The sequence below is a fragment of the Oculina patagonica genome, chromosome 12 (genome assembly GCF_052425735.1).
Source record: "Oculina patagonica isolate OP01 chromosome 12, crgOcupat, whole genome shotgun sequence".
NCBI lineage: Eukaryota > Metazoa > Cnidaria > Anthozoa > Scleractinia > Oculinidae > Oculina > Oculina patagonica.
Genome location: NC_135769.1, coordinates 1,271,378 through 1,287,543, shown reverse-complemented (window position 1 = coordinate 1,287,543; position 16,166 = coordinate 1,271,378). Strand labels below are relative to the sequence as shown.

At 39.4% G+C, this 16,166-nt stretch overlaps 1 protein-coding gene across 2 annotated transcripts in view; it reads right to left on the bottom strand.

The window, feature by feature from the left end:
• The window catches only part of LOC144633753 (cytoskeleton-associated protein 5-like), a 31,438-nt gene that overhangs the window by 10,615 nt on the left and 4,657 nt on the right, over positions 1-16,166 (bottom strand). Inside the window, exons 7-33 of one of the 2 annotated variants that reach the window (XM_078492619.1) lie at positions 15,380-15,530; positions 14,982-15,079; positions 14,349-14,462; positions 13,472-13,666; positions 13,079-13,243; positions 11,830-11,958; positions 11,189-11,386; positions 10,654-10,767; positions 10,131-10,241; positions 9,493-9,585; positions 8,838-8,954; positions 7,958-8,029; positions 7,759-7,850; positions 5,971-6,028; positions 5,759-5,884; positions 5,121-5,281; positions 4,581-4,656; positions 4,400-4,498; positions 4,208-4,321; positions 3,984-4,112; positions 3,411-3,605; positions 2,517-2,759; positions 1,918-2,007; positions 1,641-1,790; positions 1,030-1,248; positions 450-585; positions 42-238 (exon numbers count right to left, since the gene is read on the bottom strand). In XM_078492619.1, coding sequence (XP_078348745.1) covers positions 42-238; positions 450-585; positions 1,030-1,248; positions 1,641-1,790; positions 1,918-2,007; positions 2,517-2,759; positions 3,411-3,605; positions 3,984-4,112; positions 4,208-4,321; positions 4,400-4,498; positions 4,581-4,656; positions 5,121-5,281; positions 5,759-5,884; positions 5,971-6,028; positions 7,759-7,850; positions 7,958-8,029; positions 8,838-8,954; positions 9,493-9,585; positions 10,131-10,241; positions 10,654-10,767; positions 11,189-11,386; positions 11,830-11,958; positions 13,079-13,243; positions 13,472-13,666; positions 14,349-14,462; positions 14,982-15,079; positions 15,380-15,530 — 3,642 coding nt within the window. Of the gene's footprint in view, positions 1-41; positions 239-449; positions 586-1,029; positions 1,249-1,640; positions 1,791-1,917; positions 2,017-2,516; positions 2,760-3,410; positions 3,606-3,983; positions 4,113-4,207; positions 4,322-4,399; positions 4,499-4,580; positions 4,657-5,120; positions 5,282-5,758; positions 5,885-5,970; positions 6,029-7,758; positions 7,851-7,957; positions 8,030-8,837; positions 8,955-9,492; positions 9,586-10,130; positions 10,242-10,653; positions 10,768-11,188; positions 11,387-11,829; positions 11,959-13,078; positions 13,244-13,471; positions 13,667-14,348; positions 14,463-14,981; positions 15,080-15,379; positions 15,531-16,166 lie in introns of both variants that reach the window. The other variant, XM_078492618.1, reaches the window with a different exon arrangement.

The window sequence follows — 16,166 nt, the reverse complement described above, 5'->3', positions numbered from 1 at the left end:
TCCACCCCTGCTCTCGTCAGTGTGAGGCACAACTCACTCACCCGTGAGCAGTACTTGTAGCACGTTTTTTCTCCAACAAGGAAATAAGCTTCCACCACAGCATTCAATGCAGCGTTTCTGACTCCATTATCTTTGTCACCTATCTGAGCAGCAATGGCCGCCAGAGCCTTGGGCGGGGTCGGCTGGCACACGTTCATACCGTACACTTGGATCAGAGAACCCAGCTCTTCAAGGCATTCTACAGCAAAAATGATTAAGTTAATTTTAAATTATGTTCTTTCATTAAAAAATAAATAAAAAATGCACCTGAGTGCATTGTTGAGTTATATAAGAACGCATGAATTTGTAAGAACGTGACGTAAGCCGCATACATTATAGCTCCATAAAGCACGCGGCTTACGTCACGCGCGTGCTTTATCGAGTATACCACTAAAAAATCATAAACGCACCCATTCTTGTATTCTTGTTCTTGGACGTGATTCCTTCCATGACATAATTAAACAGCTTGCTTGCAGGGTAGATCTTTGTCAACAGCTTGAACAGATTGCGAATCATCTTTCTCACAACATCCTTGGGATCACCCACCTTTTGATGAAAATAATTACTATATTAGCAGTTAAGTAGCGTTTTATTTTCGAAAGGAATGTGGAAACTCATTTGACAAGTTTGAGCTTGTTAACGCAGGAAATATAACTTGAATGAAGAATGAAATTCGTATAAATCGCTTTGAGTTACAAAAACTGTTCTAGCATCAAGGTGTTTTGTGCTACATGCTACATGAACCCGACCCCTGAAAAAGATAGGAGCCCATACCCCCCCCCCCCCCCCCCTCCTAATCCCAGTATTTAACCAGGTTGTCAAAGCTATTTGCCAATATCCACCAACGCAACCACCGAGACTTGGGTTCGAGACCGGGCCTCTCAATCCAGACGTTATCTCCCCTTCTAACCATTAGGCCACTTCACCCACCCCACCCCCACCCCTGTTGCGTATATCAACCAAAACAACAAAACTCTCAATTTCATTTACCTTTTGAACAAGATAAGGAATAAAACTCGAGGCTTCAAACTCCAGCATTTGATAATCCGCCTGTGCTAACATGACGAATATAGCGTCCATAAGCTCCAGACATTTGATCAGTACTGTAGTGTTGGTATCGAAGAAACGTAACGTGACCCACTTGAGGATCAAATCTAACGACTGGACCGCTTCTATCTGGTAAGGTGCGTCTGACGGCGGCACAACACACTGTAAACAAAACGAGGAAAAGTTAAGGTGGCTCCGTAGTTATTCCAGGCGCACTCGTCCATATTCAAACTTTGCGTCATAACATTTTCGACTTTGACGCAATGGCTATGAAACTTTGGAAAAACTTTTCGCCTATCATTCAGTAATGATATGATTTAATTTGATTTCACTGGTGAAAAATTATTTTTAATGTTACTGGCGTTTAACTGTACCCCACTTTTTGGACAAAATCGCGTCCAGTAAAAAGTTTTGCTGATATATAATTGCTAAATTTCAAAAATCAGCTTATATTCACTTAATACACACCATAGCCGGCTTTTATAATGTATGTTTGAGAAAATGATTAAAGTATGTCAGTACTGTCTCTTAAGGTCTTTTTCATCTTACAATACCTGTTGCATTGTGCTTATTGCAATGATATGATACTTGAAATCAGCGTGAAACAAATTTGTGTGCAGCGCTTTTCCAAAACACGGTCTCATCTGCTCCTTGAGTTGCTCAACAAACTCCGCTCTGGGAGTAGTGAAATTCCATTTTAACACCTGAAAAATAGATAAAAAGCAAAGGTTCTTATCACAAACAGCACGGTTTGAGACATGGAAAACCCTTTTCCGTGGAGGACACAAGAGTTTAATTACGCACAAAAATTTCGCCATGAAACGTTCTTACCTTAAGGTCTTTTTCATCTTTAAACCGGCCATCTTTGCCATTATGTTTCAACAGAGGGGGTCCTTCAATTTCCGCATCTGCTGCAGACTTCTTTGATGACTGCAAAATTAAAAACAAACTAGTTCATTACAAATACAATAGAAAATAAATTTCTCTCAACTAGTACTATTCGAAATGTGTGAGAGCTAGGAGAACTAGTAGAAGAACTAGTAGGTTGACATCAGTGTTTCAAATCCACATGAAAATATAACTCCAGTGCAAAAAATCAAACATACGATAGCTAGATGAATGGTGACTGCTCATGTGATGAATTTTAGTTAAGGAACATTTGGTCCGCGCACAGACTCTCTTTCCAAGTGATAAGGGGCTGTCGCTCTGCAGGGAGATCCAAAACGATCTTTAGATGTGTTGAAATAGAGTACAGCGAAATGCCGATTTCTCGCACCTCCAACGGAAACGAATATTGTTTCGGGGAATCGGAGGTTGAAAAAATCGGGGATAAAATTGCGTATTCGACTAACCAAGGAAGACGACTTTCGGTTCTAGTTATTGAGAATTCGGGATTTTATATGACTGAGCTGGGGTGAAACTTCGTATACTCTACTTGCCTTAGATTCCGCTGGTTTGCTTCCTGGTTTAGTTCTCTTGGTAGTATTACCGCCAGATGAAGCAGTAGATGAAGATGAAGATGCTGCACTTCCTCCAGACGCTGCCGATGATTCTGCCTGCGCCTTGCTGCTGGCTGGTTTGGCAGCAGCTAATTTGCTTGGACCTTTTGACGGCTCAGGCAGAGATCCTCTTGCCTTCTCCAGAATAGGCATTACACTGGATTTTGAGGCAGGCTGTAATTTACAGGGACAACGTCAATTATTTTAACAATTAAGCTCTAAAACATAGCTTCATCATAGGACACCCGACAATAATAGTTTAATTTTGTAGAACAGTACTCGACAAATGACAGGAACCCATTAGGAAGCGAGGATGACTAACGATGGTGAGGATGGAAATGGATTAATATATTGGCTAATTTGAAACACAAGGCTTCTAAAAAGGAACAAAGTTCAAAAAACTGCACAAAGAGCTCTTAACAAAGTGCAGTGCCAAATTCAAACTTGAAACTAACGTAATAAGTTTTGTCAAGTGACACTTAACACTGGATAGCGACATATCTGTTGGATAGCGTTATCCATCCTTCGAACAACTGGCAGTAGATTATCACTCTTGACAAACAGAACTACTGATGCTCTCGTGTTTAAACCTATCCATACAATGATAACACAACAGCAGGGCCGTACATAGCGGGCGGCAGGGGGGGGGGGGGGGGATTTGCCCCCGCCAGGAAAACTAAAAACCTTCTGTGTAGGGGTGAAAACAAAACGTCCAAATAGAAACCCTGTCTGTATACGTGAGACCCCTGTGAAGGTGTGCGGAGTTTGCCCCCGCAGACAAAAAATCCAAGGTGCTGCCCTGAACAGATGACCCAAAATCTTCACCTTAAGTTTATTAGCCTGTTTACTCATGGCGTCCCAGCCAACATGCTGCATCATAACAGGTACAACAGCTTGAGCCTTCTTCCTGACATCACCACTGCGATCCTCCAAACAAGAATACAGAGGTGCAACTATGGCAACTAAGCTGGGAGGAAGGTTCTTCTCTGCAGGTAACTTCTCCTCTAGCCAGCCAAGCACCTGCAAAATAGAAACACAAAACAGTGAATGAAAACTATTTACTATCAGACATAGGTAGAATGTCAGAATGTCGGATAATAGTTTAGCGGCTAGGCAAGTGATCAATCAACAGATCAAGCAAGGATGGGGCGGGGGATTTGGGAGCTAGATAAAAACATGCTTTCCCCAGCTTTACCAGCTCACATCCACTGCTTGCAAGGTGATCCTAGGTGACTGCACACACTAGTAGCCCATGCATCAGACAGATACTAAAACCATTCTCACTACATTATTAAGTGCAATAGAAAAACTTTGGCTTATCTTATTGCGGCTCATTACACCTCAGCCACAAAACAACGAGCCAAAATGGCCATGATAATAAACACTGCACAATATTACCTCTGTTCTTAGATTAGGGTTCTCAGTGCTTAGAGCTCCGAAGATGACCTCGCCTTCAATAAAAGGTGCTAATCCTATTTCTTTATGCCAGGCATTCAGAGCTGTGATCCCAGCAGCTCGGACAGTGTTCTAGAACAAAGAAAAAAATAGAAATAAAATGTCATGTTGTACAGTCTTAGCCGGGGAAAACAGTTAAAATGTCAATAAATTTATTTCATCCTTACCTTAGCATCTGCTAATGTACTGAATATCCCAGCACCTAAAATCTTTAGGTGTCTGTTGATTTGCGGACCCATGGCAGTTGCTAGTGTTGTGCAAATATTAAGAGTGATGGTCACCTAGAAAACAAAATTGTTATTAGTATCTTCAACTGACCGTCTGTCCTCTTGCGGCTAGCCACAGCATCCAAAACTTACCAGATTCTTGTTGGAGTCTCCCAAGCGAGCCTTCAATGCTGGCGGCAGCTCTCCTAACTCTGGTGTGATAAACTTTGCAGCAGATAGTATATCTATCACCTAGAGCAAAAGATAACAATATAATTATAAATTGTTAGTTAACAAAATATTCCAACATTCTCCATGTAGTAGAAACTATTACCTTTTGAAGAGCTTCTCCTCTAACTTTCCAATTTTTGTCTCCAAGCTCTGTAATCAGTGCTGGTTTTATCTGATCACTGAAAAAAAAAAACATTTATACTGACATGAGTATGGCTGTGTTATGATTTTTTTATTTAATTTTTGGGACATTGTTAGGCTTTTTATTATCTGTCCATCATTATATGCAGGGTATTTGTTCCCCTTGACCAGTGGACAGGAAACAAGCGACCACGGAAAGTTCTGATTGGAAGTCCAAAAATATCAGACCTCCAGTTGAATTGTGCATGCCTAGCTTTCAAAAGGATGACCAACAAACTTTTTGCTGTTTTACTTTCAGCCATTTTTATTGTTTTTAAAGTCAATCAAATTGGATCCTGTAACGGAACTTTGACGAGTCACTCGTCAGAGCTTGCGCAGTAAGGAACAAAGACTCGAGGTACGAGATTGTTAACTATCATGCTAGCCTGAGAAAATCAAAACAAGAACCACGGCCAGAAAATGCAGAAAATTTCTTCTTATGCATTAAAGAACTGTAACTTACCTTATATCATTCCTGGGAACAAGGTCAGCTAAATTGACAGTTGGTGCAGCAGCACCCTCTCCCCCTCCCCCACCATCTTCCTCATCCTCCCCTCCCTCCTCATCATCAGCTCCCTTAGGAGACAGGCCTAGTGTGGGTGCTGGAGGCTTCTCACCCTTCACCTGCAAAAGGCAATTGTCAATTGTGTTAGAACAAGGTTGTGTACCCGAGTTACCAAGAAAAAAACCTTCAGCAAAAATTAAAGGGACACTGCCACCGAGATTCTTCTGCTTTTAAGTAAAAAGTACTAAAATTGGGGAAGTACACACGCTCACACACGAAATGCGCCTAAAACTTAAGATGAAGATATAAAGTAAACTGTTGTTGAAGGAAGAGGGGAGCCGTTGTAAGTATGAAGCTGTTTTTCCAGGCCACAAGGGCAGAGCTTGAAAAAATCAGGCTGACTTTTTCAAGTTGAGATCTAAAGTTCCTGATGGCATCAAAATAATATCACTTGTTTATAGCTGCAGTACACTGGCATAGTAATTTTTAACAAAACGTGAGCACTATTTGTAGGTTTCTATATGCCTTTAGGCTCTTAAATTTTTGAAGTGAAGTGGTAGTGTCCCTTTAATGAGAAACAATTCCAACAAGTTTACCTTCTCAAACTCAGCGTCAATCTGTTGCAAAAGTGCAGGCTTCTCTTCTTCAAAGAATACCCTGAGAGTTGCTCCCACATACATGTGCAAGGTTCCAAGCAATGCGATGGCAGCAGTACGGACAGCCTGAAAATGTTTTGTACATTAAAAATATATTCAAGACCACTGACTGACATAATTTATATGTTTCTCCAGGTGTACTGTTTACTTACTGGGTTGGTATTTGTTAACGCTTCCTTGATATAATTTATGTGAGGCTTGAGATCAATTCTTTAAAACAAAAAGCAAATGCAGTGATAAGTACCAACTCTCTTATAACCCTCCTGCTCCGAGTGACCCTGCACAAGGATTGTAAACACAGAAATTGTTTGAATAAAATTTCCACTTGTGGCATTTTATCTGTACAATTCCATCAAACTTTGTTTACACAGTCAGACATCAGGCTTTTAGCCAGGTGGGAGTCTAGGAGTCCTATGGATGACCACTTTTCAGAGAATATATATACCGTATTTACCCGTGTATTAGTCGATCCCATGTATAAGTCGACCCCCTATTTTTGAGGCCAGAAACTAAGATTTCTTTCATTTCTGGGTAAGAATTTTCTTGGAAAACTAACCTGGGGTTTCTTAGAATTTCCTTTCAGGAAGAGATACTTAATGAAAACATCACAGCAAGTTTCAATGTGAAGTTTATTATCTATGCAGCCATTTTGTCCATAATGTTTGAAACAGGCTTATAAAATCAAACACACTAGTTTCAAACGAACCTTTCTAATTGCAGAGAGATAGTTGTGGATTTAGAAAACAAGCAAAACACAAAAAAACATCAGAAATCTTTGAAACCACTTGATAAACTAAAGGCCTGGCTAAACTAGGAAACATTGTTGCCGAAACATTGTTCCTTGTCATGCTTCCTAGGTGGCTAAATTAGCGGGGAGCAAGGAAAATGTTTTGCTGCCCATGTGGCTAAACTAGGAAACAATGTTCCGGGAACAAACTGTCACGCATGCGCATGAACTAATCAACATTGTTTCCAGGGTGGCTAAACTGGGCAACATATGTTTCGGGAGCAAAATTTGTGTCCGGGAAGTAAAAATGTTTTTGACTTGAGGCAGAAACATTTTTTGTTTCCGTTAAGCAAAATTTGTTTTCGAAACATATGTTTCCCGCATGGCTAAACTGGGAAACATTTGCGTCCACAACAATGTTTCCGCAACAATGTTTCCTAGTTCAGCCAGGCCTTAAGTGTCAAGCTTGCTTGGGGAACTTGGTAACCAAGCTACAAAATCGGTGAGGTACTGGTAACAGGTAGCTACACGTGCTTGCATCATGCCAGGTTACTAAGTAGCTAAGTTCGAAGCGAGAAAAATCATGCACAAAGATGTTTTTCTCGAGTGGATTTACAACTTTATTAGTGGAAAATGTCAGCTCTTTATTCAAACCTTGTGCCAGTGAGTCTCTTCAACATTCAGGTTTATATTAAGCAGATAAATCGTAATGAATTTCGACTTCAACTGCCAATTTAACAACACAGATAGCAAAGTGAAAGGATATTGTAACCTGTACTGTTGTTTATTTGATGTTTGTTGTCATATAAAAACAATTGTTATGCTAATTGTGCAGAATTTATTTAACTGGTGCTTGGGTCGAAAATTTTACCCATGTATAAGTCAAGGGCGATTTTTTGGACCGACTTTTAGGTGAAAAAAGGTTGACTTATACACAGGTAAATACGGTATATGAAAAACTGTATACAGTGTTTTTTTTTAGCAAATTTGGAATTCTTGAGATACCTCTCATAACTGCAGAAAAACACTTTGCATGCTCCTCAGGCCCACCTATGGGGACAAAGTCAGGCCTTATAGAAATTTGGGATCCCACTTTTTAAATCCTGGCTAAAAGCCTTACTGGCACTGTACACAAACACCATAGAGACCAAAGTACACACTATATGCATGTGTCCATATTAACAAAGTTTCCATATTTACACTGTAAACTTACTTGAAACCAAATGCTTTGACTGCATCAGAGAGCCAGTTAAGGGATTCAGCAAGAACTTTAGGATTTTTCTGTGAGCCAGCATGTTTTGAAACCTATAATCACAACAGTTGATCAAAGTTAATATTTTCCTAACTCACCCTGGCCTGCAACGTATTGAACGCACTAACCATTAATTTGTTGAAAGGATTTACTCGCTCACCTTCAAGCTTATGTAGTTAAGTGATATCACTTCAGCAAAAGTAGTAATTGCCTCTTTGCTTACGTCTTTTAACTGATAAAATAAAATATAAAATAGAGTGTAAAATAGAGGATAGATAATTCTTACAGATATCAAACAAAAACATAACAATTCTGACTGATCAGTATAGTTAACAGTTTCTATATTTAAGTGAAAGACAGTGTGAATGGTTGTCAATATAGAGCGACGAAAAACGCGTATTTTTACTCGTATTTTCCGAGGACCATAAGAGAGTGGAAGGCACTCCCTGCGGCGATTGTTGAGTCCGACTCTCTTACGTCTTTCCAGTCTGGACTGCGCGAGCATTTTTATTAATTTAGTGGTTTACCCATATAATTTTAGAATTTTTAGATTTTTAGAATTTTAGAAATTAATTTAGAATTTTTTCAGTTATTATATATGTACATATTGTATTTTTACTTTTTAGACGTTGGTGTGATATCCGTATGGGCTTTTTACCGATATATTAAATGTAGATGTAGATGTAGATGTAGATATTAATTTTACATTTTTGTTCAATAAAATATCAATTTGCCAGGTATGTACATGTACATGTACGAGTAGTATCGCCTAACAAACCATTGTTGAACTACTAGAAGATTTGCTGGCTTACAGAGAGAACACAATAGCCGATTCCCTCTATCGCGCGCGCCTGCAGGGAATCACGGTAGTTGTATTCATCAAACCATGCGTGAGACTCCGCAATGTGCATCGTTGCTGAGTCTCGCGCATGGTTTGATGAATACAACTACCATGATTCCCTGCAGGCGCGCGCTATAGAGGGAATCGGGCATTGTGAGCAGGACAACCAAATAATACTAAACTAGCTACATCAAGTCACCTTTATATCGCCAATCTTGTCCACCAACCCATCAAGAGCATAGAAAGCACTGCGTTTAGAAAACGTCTTCACATTTTGTGCTATATACTGACACAAAGCAAACTTTGCCTTCAGAACCTGCGAATACAAAAAACATAAAAGATTAACTGTTTCTTGCTTGACACCGCTGAGCAAATTTAAAACAACAACAGCTCTTGGAGCTCTGCTCATACTGGCAGGTTTCCGTAACATATCTACTCTCCCTAGATGGAATGCTACTCCATTACCGGTTTAACCCCCCCCCCCCCAGCCCCCCCTCCTCCCCAACCCAACACATGTTTCAGGTTGCCCCTACATTACAATATGCCAACATCCAGGTCACAGAGTTTCAGATAAGTTTTTAAGGTAAAGTGTCAAAAAGTAATTCCAAGGGGTCCAATTGACACTACTCCAACCAAACCAATCTGTCGGGATAGGTACAGGTAGCTGACTTTGTCGGGTTTTTGACCTAAGAGCCCTCTCTCATCTGGAATACTGGGAAAAATAGACTGTGAGAACAGAAAAGCTTGTCTAGTAACACAACAATGGCTTATGTGTTTTTCTCTACACTTGTTTCGTGCTCTAATCACTGCTCTGCGTACTTTATAATAGAACAAAGTGTTAAGTTGATATTTACCTGAAAGTTTGTGTCTTTCCAGCCAGGTTTTTTAGCAAGAACTCTGATCAGGACTTGAGATGGAGTGCTGTTTGGATCCATACCTTTAACAAGCTGCCATCAAAACACAACAAAATGTACATCAACATGCACATCATTTGATTGAACTCTGAAGTTCAATCAAAAGATAAAACAATCAAATGTCCAATCAGTTGAAGTTCTCCAAACTAAAAAACGATTTTAACCCTTGGTTCCTTTACTTCAATTTGCAACTGGTGGAGCCTTCATACAGTATGCCTACGCTTGGAAGAGAAGTAAATAATTTATCTTCCAAGCGATGAAGAAGCAAATAATTATTGTGAATCCTGAATTTGCAACCATTGTCTTTATAATCTCCTTTCTCTGAATTATCAGGCAAAAAAAAAATGTCTTTGTCTGCAGCATTTTACAGTAGCAGATCTAGGGGAGGAACCCATTAGGACCCCCCCCCCCCCCCTCTTACTGGAACAAGAAAGGGTACACTTTCAACTCCTGCCTCCCCCCCCCCCCCCCCCCACTAAAACAAAAAAAAAAATATTTCACCGAACTCCCCCATCCCAATTTGAGCACCTCTGTATCTGCCAGTGGCATACCATGTAGCACGGTAATGCAAACCTCACCTCAGTCAGGGCTTCAATACCAGCCAGTCTCTCCTTCCAATTGGCGTGCACTAGTTGATTTAACACAGCTTCTGAGATCATCTCTGCTGCTTTAGCATCTACATCTTCTGGCTGGATGGAATAATTTTGAAATCAAACCTTAGTTTTGAGTAAATACTCTCCACCCAGTATTTAACAGATTAGCCAAAAACTGATTCAAAAGTAGATTATGTCTAGGGCTGTGCTCTAAGGGTGCCCGGGTGCCTCAGGTGACAAACTTTTGTCTTTGGACGACCAGATTATCTTATTCCTTTCATATAAGCTTTATGCTGGGCACCCTGGATCTCATAGTTTGGAACCTTTGGGCTCCTTGTAATTTTTCTCAGAGCACTTTTCTTAGAGCCTTGCTAAGATGAACATAATTTGCCTCCAGTGTATTAAAAGACAATCAGATTCTATTATATTGTGACTGATGAAGTTATGACAAGATATTTTTTCACTGACGCCTCATGGAGGTAACAAAATGTTGTACTATATTTCTTACCGACATCTCTGCTTCAGTTGGTTCCTCGCTGTCATGAGCAGTCGTCGTAGATGCTTTCTTTTTTCCTTTCACTGCTTTTCCTCCACCTGCTGCTGCTGGCTTCTTCTTTGGAGGCTAGAAATTATATTGCAGATTGTCATTAGTCTTAATCCTAAACAGAGATCTCTTAAGAAAATCTATTGAAATTTGACCCAAACAGAGAGACTACACAGATCTCTAAAGAGACTCCTCAGCAGGACCAAGTTGATAACTGTACAGTATGTATGTATGTATGTATGTATGTACTGAAGGGTCATCCTACTGGGCTAGGTAAACATTCGATAATGATGATGATGATTGTTATCAGTATGGAATGTCAGTGACATCAATCATTTTTCTCCTTACTAATTGCCATGCAACTGATATGGTGTTATTTCTGAGAGTTTGGAGTTTCATCAGGACAATAAGCCCTGGCTGATGATTTCCATCATGTTTGCTACCTCTTTGCTGCACTTGAAAAAATAACAGTTTTAAAATGCAAGAATGGTGTACTCACCCCTGAGCTGGAGGAAGCTGATGCAGGTTTGGCTGCATCAGGTGCTTTACCAGCAGGTTTTTTCTGAGCTGGTTTCTTTGGTGGTGCTGTCTCCTTTTTACCGCCATCAGTGCTAGTTGTCCCTGCACTGGCAGCTGGTTTAGCAGCTGCACCAGTAGGAATGGCACTCACTTCAGCCTTCTCGGCACATTCTTTTACCTTTAAAACAAAACAGGTATTTTGGTTAAAATAATAAAAACTAAAAAATATTGTGAGGGTTTATATACTAAATAAAGATAATTGTGGAGGTCTGGGCAATCAGACAAATGATGGTGATCCTGGATTGTCGGTGAATCATAAATCCTTGTGATTTGGCAGTCAGCTCCTTGTTAACTAGCTGGCTAGACGCGACAGGAATGAGTTAAACAGTAAACAAAACATTTCTAAGAAAATGCCTAAAGTTTATGATTTTCCACTCCCTGAGTGAAATGAAATAAGTGGAAAATGCTTTCTAGCACACTGCTGTGGTAGTGAAGTACAAAATTAATATCATGAGACATTTGACTGTACTCATTTTCCCATGTTATTTGTACCCCACAAAGCAGAGTTGGATAATAGCACTATAGGTACATGTACAAATTAAACAAAACAATGTGACCTACCTTGTCCATCTTGATTTTATCAAGTTGTTCAATGTACGGGTTTAAAGGTCTCTCACCCATAACTTTCAACAGTGTACCTAATGCTTCAGCTGTGGCATCTCTTACAGGACCAACAGTATCATCCATCCTCTACAACAGAAAATATATTGATCATGACATTATTCACAACATTTCTTAATGATACTTAATTGTTGCAGTCTCAAAATAATAATTCTCCTAGAAGATTGCCATACATTTCTTCCAAGACTAGCTTCGAAGCCAAGGAGAATTTGTTGGTATATCAAGACAATATCTCCTAATTAACAATTAGGCTACGAGCCCGAGTTTTCTATGAGCAAATAGTCAACGAGGCGCAGCCGAGTTGACTGTTGCTCATAGGAAACGAGGGCGAGTAGTCTAATTGTTTAAGTAGAAACTCAAAAGGATTGCAGTCCAAAACCTACAATTTTGTGCACTTTAAAGACAAAAATCAGGAAAATTTACCGCTTTAAGTGCTACGCGCACGCGACTGTTTTCTATCGGCGAATAGAAAACAGTGGGAGAACCAATCAGATTCGCGGATTTCCAATACAACACAGCTGAGTTTCTACTAATAGCTGTTATTGCATTTGAGCCTGCAATAGTATAGTCTTTTGTTAAGAAGCGAATGAGAGGAAAGGGTCAATACATAGATCAACACAATACAGAACGACCCTTTTGCCTCATTTGTAAGTCAAACTGCTGAGAACTGCAATAACAACTATTGGTTATTTTTCTGAATCATCTGTAGGATTGACAAGGCAATGATAAAGGTAGGTACAATGAGATATTGACATTTCTTAGGAATAAAATGATCAAAAATAGCCCTTACAGGTACAACAGTCACAAGATTGAAGCTTAATGGTGGGCCTTTCCTCCTTTTTTGCATGTGTTGGTCAAACCAGTTTACAATAAGCAGTCACTGCCCCAGGGCTGCAAATAATTTTTTTTTACTTAAAAGGACAAATGTCCTACTATTACTAAGACATCATCTTGGTCGGACAAAACGAAATTGTGGTGAAGACAAATCTTTTTTTATTGTCGCCGTAATATGATTTACGATAAAAAAATTCCCTGTCCAACCACACTTGGAATTTCGTCGGACATTAGCAAATTTTGGTCAGCCAATGTCCGATGACCGACTGTTATTTGCAGCCCTGCTGCCCTTTCTCTGAGTAGCCTATTCCAACTACTGTCTGTATGTAATATTTTATGCAATACAAGCTCTCACCTTCAGAAGACTGCTACAAACTGGCTTGAGAAAAGTCTTGGGAAGTGCCGCTGGTGTGCTCTTGCTAAAGCAACGAACCAGAAATCGAATAGTTTCCTCTTTCACAGAAGGATTCTTGTGTTCTAGAGTTGCTAAAAGGTCTTCTTGCATTGCAGAAAAGTTTGTCTGATTTGAAAAAAAGAAAGGAGGGTTGTAATAAACCACAGGTTGTAATAAATTACAACGTAGACTACCTCAAAATTATTTTAAATCAGTCCTGTTTTTTTTTTTTTGTCAAAAGGCTTATCGGTGCTACATGTAAAAAGGTCAGAGGGGAGGGGAGGGGAGAAAAATGCTGACAACATTATGAACATATTAAATCCCAAAAAATATGTACTCGAAACGATTTCTTACTGTGAGGAAAACAGCATCAATAGCTTCTCTTAAAGCAGCCACGACATTTGTTTTCTTTTCTTTAAATTTCTCCAAGAGAGGAGATGTTATCATGGAGGAATACTGTGTAAACTTCTTGCGCAGTCCTGTCGCTAAAAAGCCAACACACTTCGCAGCCAGGGCTACAACCATTACATTTGCATCCTTGGAAATGATCTGAAAACAAATCAGGCAACTATGTTAATCAAATAAAATTTAGGCAATATTCCTTCCTTGCAAGCTGACATAACAAGAATGAGTCACCTCTAAATGAAGAACAATATTTAACAGTCACTATTTTGGTGCTGAAATATATGAAAAGAGAGTGTCATTGATTTTTAGGACCACAAAATGTAATTCCATAAGTCGGCAAACCCTAGCTTTAGGGTGAATAATTTGGGCTTGGTTTTAACTACATTAAGAAAAATAAAAAAAAAAAAAAAAAAAAAAAAAAAAAAAAAAAACCATACACCCTGTACATAACATTATAAGCATTAGTACACAGTGACACAAAAGTTAAATAAAAACACTGAGAAATGCAACACAAACTCAAGGAAAAAAATTATTTTCTCTTTATAAATGCTTGCACTTCTCAGTGTTTGTATAGACTCTTGCACCTGCACTTAAATGATAAAACAATATATGCCTTTTAGGTCGGAGATGGGAGATTCTCCTTCTACTACTAGCATTCTCCGGCTACGAAATTTTAAAGGCCTCTACCTAACTTATTTTCTTATTAAGATGCAGGACCTTTAAAAATTATTCTCCCGTTACTTTACACTATTCTCCTGCTAATACAATTCTTAATGAAAACCCTGATATCTTGCATTACAAATGAGAACCAGGCTTAAATGCTTACTTTCTTTAATGCTCCCAGTAATTCTCCATACTGCCCTCCTTCCAGTTTAGGATTAGACACCAGCTTTTCAAGTGCTTCTAATGCTTCCTTCCTTATCTGCCATTTCTTGTTTTCCTAAACATTTTTATTATAAAATGAAATATTAAAATTAAACTGAGCAGTTAATTTTGTCTCCACTCATTGTTTTATGCAAATCACCACCCTGGGAGGCATGGTGACATTTTTTCCCTTTTCCCCACAAACCGAGAGCCTGGAACAGGCTTCTAAGGTCAGGGCTGCAAATAACGGTCAGATCATTGGACATTGGCCAACCAAAATTTGCCAATGTCCGACAAAATCCCAAGTGTGGTCCGACATGATGTCCAGACAATGTTTTGATGGTAAATCAATTTATGGCAGCGATGAATAAAATCAGTCCGACCACAATAATTTGTTTTGTCCGAACAAGATGGTGTCTTAGTAGGACATATGTCCTATCAAGTGGAAAAAAGTATTTGCAGCCCTGTAAGGTGGAGCCTGTGTTGAACTAGCATTCCATCCAAGGGTAGTAGGGAACAACACTCCTGGATGCTATATGTAACTAGCAACCATGAGTAATCATCCTGTGTTTAAATCCCCTGAATCATTACTTACCAGGTTTTCATAGAAGTCCTTAGGAAGTTTAGAAAGAATCTCAACAGCTTCTATTAGTTCATATGGGTCAATAGCTTCCTGTTCTGGCATAGCAACACCTACAAAACAAATGCCAGTGACTTTAAAAAATTTTCAGATGGTTCATGATCAATCAGCTCAAGCTAAATCCTACAAAAAGAGAAGTAGGCCCACTAAGACTGAGCCAAGACACTAAGCATGCCTTGGAGTTAATTTGCCTAGAGGACAAGATAGGGCCAGGAATATAGAGAAGGACATACATTGTATGATCCCTTAGGCATAAACAAAGGGTGATAGATGCATGTAAGTCTGCTTGCAAATCGAAATGTGGAAGACTCCAAGCTGCAGTTTAAATTTATATACAAAAAACAACACCAAACCTCCGTCGGTTGCTGATTCATCTCCACCAGTAGCAGCAGCAGGGGCAGCAGCTCCTTGCTCTGCCATCTTCTGCTGCTGACTTCTTGTGAATCTGATGGGTGCAGGCGGTGCTGGTGGAAGCTTCCCCCATTCTTCATCTAACTCCTTCAACTGTAAAAAAATAAAATTGTATAAAACAATAGAAGAGGGAAATTAACCTGTACCCTGCAGTGATATTTATAACAGAAAGCACTAGGGTCCCAGGAACCAGGCAAAGCAATCCACTGTATAGGAAAAAGATGGTGGCTGTACATTTTACCACAATACCTTGCGAACCTAACCCAGCCAATAGACTAACAACCTTGCTTATGTAGGGTTTGAAGTTTTTAGAGCTTTTCTGTGTGTTTTTATGTCTTGAGTGTTTTTAGTGTTTTCACATGCTAGGAATTATATTTTAGGTAAATGTACCAGTCACCATCTTTTTTTTGGTACAGTGGACTAAAGCAGTATGGACTGTAAGGGGGCTTGCAGAGACACATGTAAACAAAAGGTAATAATTGACATAATAAAAATTCAACATTATATTGCTTTCAATAATATCAAGAACAACAACAACAAATAATGATCACTATATCAACATTACCGTAGTGTTGAGAGAAAGCCTCTCTACTGGGGTACCTGGTGAATTGTGGCGTTTTTCAGAAGATAAAGAATTGCGCAAATTTACCAAGATCTCATTCTTTTGCACTTTAGCATTGTACGATGGGTTTTTTGTTCCTTTCACAAAAGCCCTGAAAAGCACACTGC